Source organism: Mobula hypostoma, chromosome 18 (assembly GCF_963921235.1).
Source record: "Mobula hypostoma chromosome 18, sMobHyp1.1, whole genome shotgun sequence".
NCBI classification, from domain to species: Eukaryota; Metazoa; Chordata; class Chondrichthyes; order Myliobatiformes; family Myliobatidae; genus Mobula; species Mobula hypostoma.
Window position 1 is genome coordinate 54,713,954 of NC_086114.1, and position 13,965 is coordinate 54,727,918.

A 13,965-nucleotide genomic window follows, 5' to 3' on the forward strand; every position below is an offset into this window, starting at 1 on the left:
AAGGTTCTTGGGAAACTGAAAGGTCTGCAGGTAGTTAAGGACCAGATGGTGTACACCCCAGCATTCTGAAAGATCGTGGAGGCATCAGTAATCATCTTTCAAGAATCACTAGATTCTGGAATGGTTCCAGAAGACTGGATTGTTAGTCTGACCTCAGTGGTTGGGAAGATATTGGAGTCGATTATTGAGGATGAGGTCTCAGGGTACTTGGAGGCACATGATAAAATAGGCTGTTGTCACCATGGCTTCCTTAAGGGAAAATCTTGCCTGACAAATCTGTTGGAATTCATTGAAGTAACAAGCAGGATAGACAAAGGAGAATTGGTTGATGTTGTGTACTTGGATTTTCAAAAGGCCTTTGACAAGGTGCCACACATGAGGCTGCTTAACAAGCTGCGAGCCTATTGTATTACAGGAAAGATTCTAGCATGGATAAAGCAGTGACTGATTGGCTGGAGGCAAAGAGCAGGAATAAAGGGAGCCTTTTCTGACTGGCTACCAATGACTAGTGATGGGATCAATTCTTTTTACGTTATATGTCAGTGATTTGGACGCTGGAATCGATAGTTTTGTTGCAAAGTTTGCAGACAATATCAAGATAAGTGGAGGGGCAGGTAGTTTTGTGGAAGTAGAGAGGGTACAGAAGGACAGACGGATTATGAGAATGGGCATAGCAATGGCAGATGGAATACAGTGTCAGGAAGTGTATGGTCATGCACTTTGGTAGTAGAATTGAAAGGGTTGACTATTTCCCCAAAAAACTGAGATGCAAAGGAACTTGGGAGCCCTTGTGCAAAATTCCCTAAAGTTTAATTTGCAGGTTGAGCCTGTGGTGAGGAAGGCATTCATTTGAAGAGGACTAGAATATGAAAGCAAGGATGTAATGTTGTAACTTTATAAAGCACAGGTGAAGCCTCATTTGGAGTATTGTGAGCAAGGTTGGGCCCCTTAGAAAGGATGTGCTAAAACTGGAGAGGGTTCAAAGGAGGTTCACAGAAATGATTCCAGGATTGAATGGCTTGTCATATGAAGAACGTCTGATGGCTCTGGGCCTGTACTCACTAGAATTCAGAAGAATGAGGGGTGTCCTCATTGAAACCTATCAAAAAAAGGCTTTAATAGAGTGGATGTGGAGAGGGTGTTTCCTACGTCAAGTCAAGTCGCTTTTATTGTCACTTCAACCATAAGCTGCTGGTACAGTACACAGTAAAACCGAAACAACATTCCTCCAGGACAATGGTGCTACATGTAACACAAAACTACACTTAGACTACCTGAAACAACACAAAACTGCATTAGACTTCAGACCTACATGGGACTACAAAAAGTACACAAAACAGTGCAAGACAGTACAATAATTAATAAACAAGACAATAGGCACAGTAAAGGACAAATTACAATATAATAATAAATGATGTAAATGTAAACAATGTTTTAGCAGGAATTGAGAAAGAAATGAGCAAACATTGCAATGGGAGTGGAGTGGTGTTCAGTTTGTGTGTGTGCGTGTAGGTTGGTGTCAGACTAGACTTTGAGAATTGAGGAGTCTAATGGCTTGGGGGAGGAAACTGTTACACAGTCTGGTCATGAGAGCCTGAATGCTTCGGTGCCATTTGCCAGATGGCAGGAGGGAGAAGAGTTTGTATGAGTGGTGCGTGGGGTCCTTCACAATGCTGTTAGCTGTGTCGATGCAGCAGAGGGTGTAAATTTGTCTGTAATGGCGGGAAGAGAGACCCCGATGATCTTCTCAGCTGACCTCACTATCCGCTGTAGGGTCTCGTGATCCGAGATGATGCAATTTCCGAACCAGACAGTGATGCAGCTGCTCAGGATGCTCTCAATACAACCTCAGTAGAACGTGGTGAGGATGGGGGGGGGGGGGGGCGCGGATGGACTTTTCTCAGCCTTTGCAGAAAGTAGAGACGCTGCTGGGCTTTCTTTGCTGTGGAGCTGGTGTTGAGGGACCAGGTGAGGACCAAGAAATTTGGTGCTCTTAACAATCTCTACAGAGGAGTCGTCGATGTTCAGCGGAGAGTGGTTGCTCCGTGTCCTCCTGAAGTCAACAACCATCTCTTTCGTTTTGTTCACATTCAGAGACAGATTGTTGGCTCTGCACCAGTCTGTTAGCCGCTGCACCTCCTCTCTGTATGCTGACTCATTGTTCTTGTTGATGAGACCCACCACGGTCGTGTCATCGGCGAACTTGATGATGTGGTTCGAGCTGTGTGTTGCAGCACAGTCGTGGGTCAGCAGAGTGAATAGCAGTGGACTGAGCACACAGCCCTGGGGGACCCCGTGTTCAGTGTGATGGTGTTGGAGATGCTGCTTCCAATCCGGACTGATTGAGGTCTCCCAGTCAGGAAGTCTAGGATCCAGCTGCAGAGGGAGGTGTTCAGGCCCAGTAGGTTCAGCTTTCCAATCAGTTTCTGAGGAATGATTGTGTTGAATGCTGAACTGAAGTCTATGTACAACATTTGAACGTACGTGTCTTTTTTGTCCACGTCGGTTAGGGCCAGGTGGAGGGTGATGGCAATGGCGTTGTCTGTTGAACACGGGACGGTATGCAAACTGCAGGGGTTCCAGTGAGGTGGACTACATGCCAAGGATCAGATCTTCCAGAGATTAAAGAATCAATTTATTGAGATTCGCTTATGGGCTGTGATTAATGAATTGGAGGTGGAGAGAAGCAAATAACTGATAAGGATTTGAATCTCTCTGTTGAAAGTCTGATGTCACTGTTTTAAATCTATTCACTATGCTGTAAAGTTAAAACTTTTTGTTTTATCATTGAAACCCAAATTTGCCTTAGTCCCTGATAGAGATGCCCTTAAATCAATGCAGAATACATGTTCTTGTAAGAACATGAACAATCTAAACTACTGGCCGTGGGCTTTATTGGAATGACTTCTTGGTCAGCAATGAATACAGCGTGTCTGTGTTATTTTGCCTGTGACATCCTTGCTGTAAAGTCAGAAAGTTCTGATTCCAGCTTCCACTCAGGAGACTTGGAACACAAAATCTTTGTGCCATTTCAGAATCAGAATCAGGTTTATTATCACCGGCATGTGACGCGATCCAAGACTGTGCAATTTCTGAACTAGGCAGTAATGCAGCTGCTCAGGATACTCTCGATACATCCTCTGTAGAATGTGGGGTGGATGGGGGGGTGGAAGATGGACTTTTCTCAGCCTTCACAGAAAGTAGAGACACTGCTGGGCTTTCTTGGTTATGGAGCTGGTGTTCAGGGACCAGGTCAGATTCTCCGCCAGGTGAACAACTATGGTGGGAGAGTCTAAGACCAGAGGACACAGCCTCAGAATAGAGGGACATCCTTTTAGAACAGAGATGAGAGGAATTTCTTTAGCCAGAGGGTGGTGAATCTGTGGAATTCTTTGCTGTGGAGGTCATGTTTTTATGTACAAACGTTTGGATATTTAAGGCAGAGGTTGATAGATTATTGATTGGTCAGGGCATGAAGGGATACAGAGAAAAGGCTGGAGATTGGAGCTGACAGGAAAATTAAATCAGTCATGATAAAATGGCAAAGCAGACTCAATCAGCCAAATGGCCTAATTCTGCTCCTATATCTTATGATCTTAATATGCAGAATACTAGATCTAGAAGTTCAAGGTCTTAGATTTCTAATTGCTCCCTACCTGAAACCCAGAGTATCCATTTACATACTAAATAGCAACTAATATTTTGACAAAAAATGCCTAGTCTTTACTTATCAATTAGATCTTTCTTGTTGAAGTAAACACAGAAAAAGGGTTAAGATTAGTAACACAATGCCATGGTGCTCCTCACTGAACTCAAAGAAAGTTGTCCACATCAGTGTTATAATAGCTGTCTTACAATTCTTGATGATTACTTCAGTAAACATTTTCCTAGTTACACCTCATCTTTCTTTACTGACCCATTACCATCTTTTATGACTTTTCCTTTTTATCATTCACCACTCCTGCCTCATCCTATCACATACCTTTTCTTTTGTTCTAGTCTACAAATTAAAACCCATTTATTGCTACTTTTTCTCAAAAGTAGCTTGAAATGCTAACTTTGTGGCTCTTTCCACAGATGTTGCCTTATGTGCTACGAACATCAGGGATTTTCTGTTTTCATTATGAAGTACAGCCCCTACAATACTATATTTATGAGTCACATTCAACTAGTTGTGTGCTTTGATGCATCAGAAGTTTTGGTGAAGTTTTTAGTAGCTAATGAAATTAATGTAGCAAAGTAAATGTTAATGTTAGCATACATTACTGTGCAAAAGTTTTAAGGGCATATATTTAGCTAGGGAGCCTAAGACTTTTGCACAGTACTGTAGTAATTTTATGTATTACACTGTCACAAAAAAAATCATGATATATGTGAGTGATGATAAATCTGACTCTGATATGAGTCCATTTTGTGGACCGAGAGTGGGAAGGGAGCAGGGCGAGGGAAATCATGATTGGGAAATGGGGAAGAGAGAGCAGGAAGCACCAAAGAGACATTCTGTAATGATCAATAAACCCAATTAACAAATGACCTGGCTGGTATCCTGGTACTGGGTGTCTGTACGTTCGACACCCTCTGTCCCTGACACTCTTTCTCTGCCTCCTGTCCCACACCCTTCTCACCGTGCTCCCCTTGCCATTCCTAACATCTTATACTCCAGCCAGATTTACATACTCACTCTCCACTCCACATTGACAAAAACAGTACAGTGTAAAAGTCTTAGACACCCTAGCTATCTATCTATATAGGTCCTACTTACTTAGCTGTTCCCTTTTCATCCAAGACTTTAAAAATGTCTCAAGTCTATTTGTTAAATTTAATTTAAATTTCTGACTTTCATCAAAGTGGACTGTAATACAAACACTTCCAATTGTCTACTGTCATTCAACTGTACAGAGACATTACCTGACATAGAAGCTTACCAGTCAAATAATTATTTAATCTAATAAATAGGACACTCTTTGAGGCAACGTACACATGGTATATGGCCAGAGAAGGGGGGTGGGGAAAGCAGATGCAACAGGATTTTTAAAGAGGCATTTAAAAAGGCAAATGAACATGTAGGGAATGGAGGGATAGAGATCACCTGCATTCAGGTGTGCAGTTTAAATTGGCTACCATAGTTAACACAGATATTATGGGCTGAAGGGCCTGTTCTTGTGCTGTACCTGCACTATTCTACATATGTAAGCAGTGATCTGAACACATTCTGTCCATCCAGAATGAAAATTGCTTGGTGCATTCAATCAGCTAAATTGCTGACCTTCTGACTTTTGTCCATGTCACTGTTGATAGTAAATATCAACAGGCTGCCTTTCACCCGAGACCCGATCGGCCATCATGGAAATCGGGATGCCACAGCCCGACGCACGCGCACGGCCAGCCTCAGCAGCACCTCACGATGCTCACAGAGCCGGCTTCACCTTCCATGGAGACCGCGACTCCACAGCCCGACGCATGCGCACGGCCAGCCTCAACAGCTTGGAGGCTTTGGTGTTACTGATTCCTACCTTCTATCAAGCATTAGGGTAAAAAAATATGGATAGCCTAATTATGCCGCGTGGAAAGAGAAGGGGGATATTATGGTCAAGAGAGGACACCAAACGCAGTCGGGAACCGGCAAGGAGAGGGAGAGAACAACAATCGGATGAAGCCAGGGCCGCACGACTCCAGGATCAGAGAGTCAGGACAAAAAAGATGAGAGAAGACGAGACAGAGGAGGACAGGCATGCACGTCTCCAAAATGACAACAATAGGCACAGACGGAGGAGAGAACAGGAATCCGATCAGGCCAGGGCCACACGACTCCAGGATCAGAGAGAAAGAACAAATAGTAGAACAGACGAAGGATAAAAGGGCTGCATGTCTCCATAATGACAAAAACAAGCAGAGAAGGAGGAGAGAGGAAGAGACAGAGGAGAAAAGGAAAGATCAACTCCAGAATATGCGGCACACAGTAATTATTGTGAGAGTTGCTGAAGACGACAATGGCTGCTTTCGACGACAATACCTCGACAGAGAAAGAGCAAGGCAAAATGCACGACTGGCATGCCGTCACATTTCTGCTGATGTTGGTTTGATGATGAGAGTACGCCCTCACTGTCGTGCCTTCCTATTCACTGGAGGAACCACACATTTCTGCTGTATGAAGGGAAAGGTCAGGATGGGCAACTTGCAGCCTTTACCTAATGAACTCCTCAATTTGTACAGCAATGATGAACCTACTGCAAACGAGTTCAGGAAGAACATCAGACAATACAATTGCCTCTTCCAAATGACATCTTTTGGTGCCAAAGAAGTCATTCCAACTGGGAATCGATGGAATCCTTCTGTGATTATTCAAGGCCAAATCCATCATTACATCGGACATTTAATTCCAGACCCGACCCAGCAAGCCCGACTCCTTCAAACTTACTTCATGGATATTTAATGTTCATTCTGCTCACATATTTGTCTTGCTATGCGCCTTTCTTCTTTAATAAGCTGAGTTTTTCTTCTTTAATTTCCAAATCAAAGAGACAGCAATAGCATTCAGGAAAATTTAATGTTCATTCTGGTCACATCAGACTGCACTACCCTTTTCTCAAAGGGTGCCCCAACGGGTCACCCTGTTGTCTAATAACTCTTTTTTTTAGATTAGATTGTGAGGACGCACAGTCCTCTTTTATTGTCATTTAGTAATGCATACATTAAGAAATGATACAATGTTTTTCCAGAATGATATCATAGAAACACATGACAAACTGACTTAAAAACTGACAAAAAACCACATAATTATAACATATAGTTACAACAGTGCAAAGCAGTACCATCATTTGATAAGAACAGACCATGGGTATGGTAAAAGTCTCACAGTCTCTCGAAAGTTCCATCATCTCACGCAGACGGTAAACCTCTAGCACCGCAAACTTGCCGATGCAGCATCCTGGAAGCATCCGACCACAGTCCGACCCGAGTCCGTCCAAAAACTCCGAGCACCATCTCTGCCGAGCGCTTCGACCCCGGACCCGGCAACAGGCAATAGGCAAAGCCAAGGATTTGGGGCCATCCCCTCCGGAGATTCTCAATCACACAGTAGCAGCGACTATATCTATCTAGAAAGTTGACAGGGCAAAGTACTTGTCCAAGCAAAGGACCCATGGAAGGTGACAGCAAATGAGAAAACCTAACTCCTGACTCACCTGTGATCATTAATAATTCTCAAAATCGCACTGTATACAAAAGAGAGCAACCTTACCCACATAATCTAACTGCAATGTCAAACACAACAGACAACTGCCAAATTGAGGGGGAATGTGAAGTATCTTTCTCAGTTTTCATTACTTGCAGATCTGTCTCCTTTGCTACTGTACATGAAAATATACAAGCTGTGATCCTATCCAACAGACCCAATCTCAGAGCAGATTGCATCACTGCCCCAACACTTCTCTCAATCTTCCATACTATAGTGCCACACTGCATCTCCATAAAGCATCTGATTGAAGTGGAAGTAATGTACAGGACAAATAGGAAATGGGGAAATTGTTCATTGCTGTTACAATCACACAGATGAAAAGTCACCCCAATCTCAATCACCGAACTCTAGCACATAGATAACATTTGCAAATGTGTACATTTAGATACTAATCTCCAAATCACCTTGACCAATAATGAACCATAGGAGAAAACAGACCTTATGCTCAACAGCCACAAGGCATCAACCTACCTGCGCTGTAGAAGACTGCTTCCTAGCTCAAGAACAAGACATCCATGAGTCCACAGAGGGGGGAAGAGGGAAAACAGTAAGAGGGAGAGGGGCAAGGAGGAGAGGAAGGGGGGGTGAGGGGGAGGGAGAGGGAGAGCGAGGCGGGATTGAGGAGGGGGAGAGTGTGGCGGGATTGAGGAGGGGGAGAGTGTGGCGGGATTTAGGAGGGGGAGAGTGTGGCGGGATTGAGGAGCAGTGAGTGTGGCGGGATTGAGGGGCGAAAGAGAGGTGGGAACAAGAATAAATTGCATGTAGAATGTGCAAACTAAACATGGCAAATTCACCATTGTTCAAGTGGGGAGAATAAAAAGGAAGGTGGACGTAGTGGGGCAGTATGGAGGACAGACACTGTCCTCAGCAACACAAGTACAAGCATAAGACATGAAGGTTATGTTGCCTACCCACTACCAGAGTAGTGGCCATCTCCTCTAAACTGAACCTTGGAGTGGGAAAAGGATGATCCAATCATCTTGGTGTACTTGGGTACTAATAACACAGTTGGATTAGAAATGTTCTGAGAGTACAAGGATCTAGGAGCTAAATTAAAGAGCAAAATCTCAAAGGACCTCTGGAATATTACCCAAATTGCCAAAAGGTTAAAAACATCAAGGAAATATACACATGGTTCAGTGACTGGTATGGAAGAAGTAGATTTCAACTGAAGGGCACTGGCATCACTACCGGGAAAAGAGCTGTTGTGTTGGTAGAAGCCACCTTGATCCATTCTGGGACCAGTGTTCTAACTTGTTAACATAGAACATAGAAAACCTACAGCACAATACAGGCCCTTTGTCCCACAATGCTGTGCTGAACATGTACTACTTTAGAAATTACCTAAGGTTACCCATAGCCCTCTATTTTTCTGAGCTCTGTGTACTTATCCAGGAGTCTCTTAAAAGACCCTATTGTATCCGCTTCCACTGCCGTCGCCAGCAGCCTATTCCACGCACTCACCACACTCTGCATAAAAAACTTACCCCTGACATCTCCTCTGTACCTACTAAGTGCTGTATATAGGGCTTTAAACTAACCAAGTCAGGGAAGGGTCGCAGTAAACATAAATGTAGAGTGCTAAAGAGAAAACAAAAAGAAACAGAGCAGTAAAATGACTGGGACAATAATAAACTAATTGTATTAGTAATGGATCTTGTGTAAATAAAATAGAGCACTCATAAATAGTGTTGGAATAAGAAAAAATGGTAGTTGGAGAAATAGTGCTATGGTACATAACTAAGATCTCTAAGGATGCTAAAAAGACAAAGAACTTGGATCCAAGTATATAAAACATTCATAATTAGGTAACCAAATTAACAACACAAATAAATGTACATAGATCTGACATATATGTCAACATACAGAGACTTAGCTGCAGGTGAGCAACCCTGGGAGCTCCATTTACAATCTGAGGAACAATGCAGGAACTGCATCAGTTATACATTCCTTTCTAAAACAACTCATTCTAGCTATGGAGGGAGTGCAGCGTAGATTCACGAGGTTAATTCCCGGGATGGCGGGACTGTCATATGTTGAAAGATTGGAGCAACTGGGTTTGTATACACTGGAATTTAGAAAGATGAGAGGGAATCTGATTGAAACATGTAAGATTATTAAGGAATTGGACATGCTAGAGGCAGGAAACATGTTTCCAATATTGGGGGTGTCCAGAACCAGAGACCACAGTTTAAGAATAAGGGGTAGGCCATTTAGAATGGAGTTGAGGAAAAACTTTTTCACACAGAGGGTTGTGGTTCTGTGGAATGCTCTGCCTCAGAAGGCAGTGGAGGCCAATTCTCTGGATTCTTTCAAGAAAGAGTTAGATATAGCTCTTAAGGATAGCGGAGTCAAGGGATATGGGGAGAAGGCAGGAAAAGGGTACTGATTGTGGATGATCAGCCATGATCACAGTGAATGGCGATGCTGGCTCGAAGGGCTGAATGGCCTACTCCTGCACCTATTGTCTACTGTCTATTGAAAAGTGACCCATCCATGTCTAAGAAGTTAATACCACCATTGTAGAGTTGCTAGGAAAGCCACAGTATTGGGAATACTAAACTCACCAAAAATAAAACTGATCTAGAGAACAGTTAAGAAAGCAAAAATGGCATATGATACTAACTTCCAAAAGAATATAAAAGTAGACTATAAAACCTTCAGCAAAAGTAAAAGAGACTAATGAATATAAATGTATATCTTTGTTAAAAAATGCATTAATAATTATAAAAAAATAAAGGAATAGTAGATAATCTGGTACCATCCACACCGAAGAGGATGCACATTACTTTCTAGACATGCCATGGAACCATCGAATAGGAAGAATGAATAGAAATTAGGGGAAAAAAGGTGTTAGAGAAATGAATGGCACTTCGACCCAATAAAGCCCCCAGATTTGGTAGCCAGAAAACTAAAAGAGGTGGCCATGAAAATAGTGGATGGGTTACCATGTAAATTGTAGAATAACCCTCGCACATTGGAGGATAGCAAATGAAACCCCACTGTTCACAAGAAGTGCAAGAAACAGAACTACAGACCAGTTACCCTTACATCTGTAGAGGAAGTGCTGGAGCTAATCAAGGGAATGTAATAACAAGACACTTAATCAACCGGATTAGACAAAGTGAACATGGACTAATGAAAAGGAATTTGTGTTTGCCAAGCCTACGAGAGTTTTCTTTTTGAGGACATTACTGGTAGAATAGATAAATGTAGTGCATTTGGATTTTTCAAAAGGCTTTTATTAAATTTCCATGTAGAACGTCTTTAAGCAAAATTAAAGCACATGGGAGTAGGGCAATATATTGGCCTGGATTGAATATTAGTTGGCAAGCACAAGATAGCAAGAATAAATTGATTTTTAAAGAGGGACTTGTTTGGTACATCAAGAATCAATATTTACAGCTGGCCATTCACAATATCATTCAATAATTTGAAGAGAATCAAATGTAATATTTCTCAATTTGCTGACAACACAAAATTGAGTGGGACTGTGAGAATGATTCAAAGGTTGAATACAATTTAGCCAAGTACATGATGGAAGTAATCTAACCTGGATAAATTTGAAATTATCCACTCTGGTAGAAAAAAAGAGACATGGTATAAAATGAATGGTGATAATTTAGCAAATATTGATGGACCAACAGATCAGGATATCCTTGCATACCAGTCACTGAAAGTAAATGGGCAGGTACAGCAAGCAATATGAAAGTTTATGGTATGTTGGCCTTTAACACAAATAGCTTTGTGCAAAGGAAGGATTATACACAACCTTGGTGAGATTACACCAGAGTACTGTGTACCATTTGGTCTCTTCAATCAAGAAAAGGAGTGCAAACTTTCACCAGAATGATTTCTGGAATCTTGGATCTGTCAAGTGACGACAGATTTGGTCGATGGAGCTGCATTCATTCAAGTTTGGTAGAAAGAGATGAAATCTCACTGAAATGCACAAGATTCTGATATGTTGGATGCAAGGAGGATTATTTCCCTGTCTAGCAGTCTGGAACTGAGAGTCACACTCTCAGGAAAGGAAGTAGGACAGATAGGGCTAAGATATGAAGGGATTTCATCACTTAAAGCATGATAAGCCTGTGGAATTAATTACCACAAAAGGGCTTTGGTTGCAGAATATACTTTAGATAGATATCTAGCTACAAAAGACACCAATGAGTACGGGATGATCTCAAGAATATGCCGTTCAGCTAAAGAAGTAGCCATAATTGATCATAATGGCCAGCATTTGCTCCAATTTTACTATGTTATAAATGTTTCTATTACCCTTAGCTGACGTGTCAAACCCAGAGAACTTCAATGTATGTTCATACTCGAGGGAATTCCAATAAACTAAAGGAATAGAAAGATTTGAGGGAAAAAACCCTCTCACTCAGAGAATTGTAGGGGTCACTGACTTAAAGGGTGGTAGACGTAAAAACCCTCATCATTTTTTTTTTAGAAAGAGTGTCTACATGTGCACTAGGAGCCATGAAATGCAGGTTACAGAGCAAGTGCTGACAGATAAGAAATCCCCCCCTTTCAATGGGAACAGACTAAAGGGCTGAATGGCCTTTTTTATAGTTCTGTGCTTTAAAAATACATTGATTAAATGGTCGAGTAAGATCACATCCATTAAAGTCCTTGATGAAAACAGAGAAAAGTAGTGCATATCCCATGCAACTGAGAATCACAATCTAATAACAGCCTCCCCAGAAAAAGAAATCAATGCTCTTAGCAAAGAGAAACTATCTAGTTTCAGTCATCTTATTCTTGAATTGTACACTAAATGATCAATAGATATTCGCTTTACGTGCTTTGAGGTTACCATCAATAAAAATAGAATTGAAAAAGTTAATTTTTTTTTAATATAACAGTAGTAAGGGAATTGAATCTTATTCCAATATACGTCAGGGTTAAGCACAATAATGAAATGTCAACTAAAATTGTCTCTGGTTTCAACTATATGTTTAAAGTAAGATATATCCCAAACATGGGGGATCCCCATAAACAAATAAGTACCTGGTATCCTGGTGTGACCGAGTACTGAATGCCAGCTGTTGGCTGCATGTTCTCTGATACTGCCTCGTAGACTGGGGGTGCGGGGGCTAGTACTCGATGCTGGTGTGAAAACGTTTCAGCGCTGCTTGCAATCCGACGTTGCTGAGACGCATAAGCTGTTTCTTGCTCATCCAGTCGACGCTTCATTATGTGTTCATACTCAAGGGAGCCCTATAACCCTAAAGAGGAAAAATGACCATTAGATTGACCCAAATAAATGGGCATTTACTTCATTAAAATATTTTACAACATCCACGTTTATATAAAATCTTTAAAGGAGAAAATATCCCTAAGTACTTAGTAGAAGTATAATCTGAGAAAAATAAGATCAAATCAGTAAAATATTAACAGGAGAAAAATAATTTAGTTAAATAGGTAGATTTTAAAATATTATCATATACGGAAAGTCCTGGAATCAAATAGAGGAATCTCAGTGATAAATAAATCTACAAGCTCCTTGTACTTGACTAAACTAAAAGAAGGATTCAGGAATATATCTGGGAAAATGCAAGCAGCAGATAACCTTGGCACAGGGCAGAAGATCCCAGTGAAATGTGATATGACCTGGACAGTTCTGGTGCTGGATGATTTACTAATATATACTAGATAAAACTCATGCCAGCACCCCTTAGATTTTATGAGGAGGAGCAACAAGTGATTTACAGATAAAATTGAAGGAGTGCTCAAAGAGATGAACAGCTGCAAAAGCATAATGGCAAATGGAGGTCTCAACAAAAGCTGCTTGTTTTCATTTTAATGGACATAAGGATTTAGAATACTGTCAACACTTCAAAATAAAAGCCTACTCTGACTGACCTGTCAACAAACAATATCAACGTATGGGAACAGTAAATCACAAGTAGTGTCATCTTTCATAAACACTGGAAACATAAGCTACATGGCAGTTTTTTTTAACATTAAGCATCCCTGTGGGAACATCAGGTCAATCCTGATTGGCTGCAGTGGGCTACATTGGGAAGGCAGCACTTAAAAGGAATCCCAGTTTCACCATCAACTTCCCCCAACTGTTCTACCCTATCACAGCACTGCCCAATATAAATTAGAAAGTGAGAACTGTAACTTCTATTATGCAAGTTGATTCCATATACAAGCTCTTAGTTGGATTTGTTGCCGTAAGCTATCATTCACATACTTAAAACTGCGAGTCAAACAGAAACAATTTTTCAACCTGTTCCTGTTGAGTAATTCATTGCAAGGATTCAGTTACATTTCTCTGTATTAAAGCAGCAAATGAGATTGTTTCCGCAGCAATTATTAAGATCAATAAATCAGAAAAGAAAAAATGCTGTAATTAAGCGCTGAACAACTGCAAGTGACTAAATACTAAAATAATTTATAGACTGCAACTTGCTGGCATTGATTTAATTTTGGAGACTCTGGCTCCTCACATATTATATTCCAGCTGGGATATACTAGACAACATAAATAAACTCACAGAAAACAAGTTTTGATTTCTGCTAAACAGAAATTAAGGGAGTAACTTCATCAAAGGGAATGCAGCTGTTTGAAAAGAAAAGTGGCAATAAAGACGGGCAATAAATAGTGGATTTGCTAGCCTGCTTATATTCCAAAAGATGAATACCTACTAACGCCAAAATAATTGGGGCATAAAGCACCCTTTCGATCATTACAGTGATAAGGTTGGTCTAAGG

The 13,965-nt window shown here is 41.2% G+C and overlaps 1 protein-coding gene across 4 annotated transcripts in view; it reads right to left on the reverse strand.

The window, feature by feature from the left end:
* Window positions 1-13,965, reverse strand: part of sin3aa (SIN3 transcription regulator family member Aa) — a 139,431-nt gene that overhangs the window by 71,814 nt on the left and 53,652 nt on the right. For all 4 annotated transcript variants that reach the window (XM_063070907.1, XM_063070906.1, XM_063070908.1 and 1 more), the window contains one exon: window positions 12,254-12,471. In XM_063070907.1, coding sequence (XP_062926977.1) covers window positions 12,254-12,439 — 186 coding nt within the window. In that variant the 5' untranslated portion in view covers window positions 12,440-12,471. The remainder of the gene's footprint in view (window positions 1-12,253; window positions 12,472-13,965) is intronic.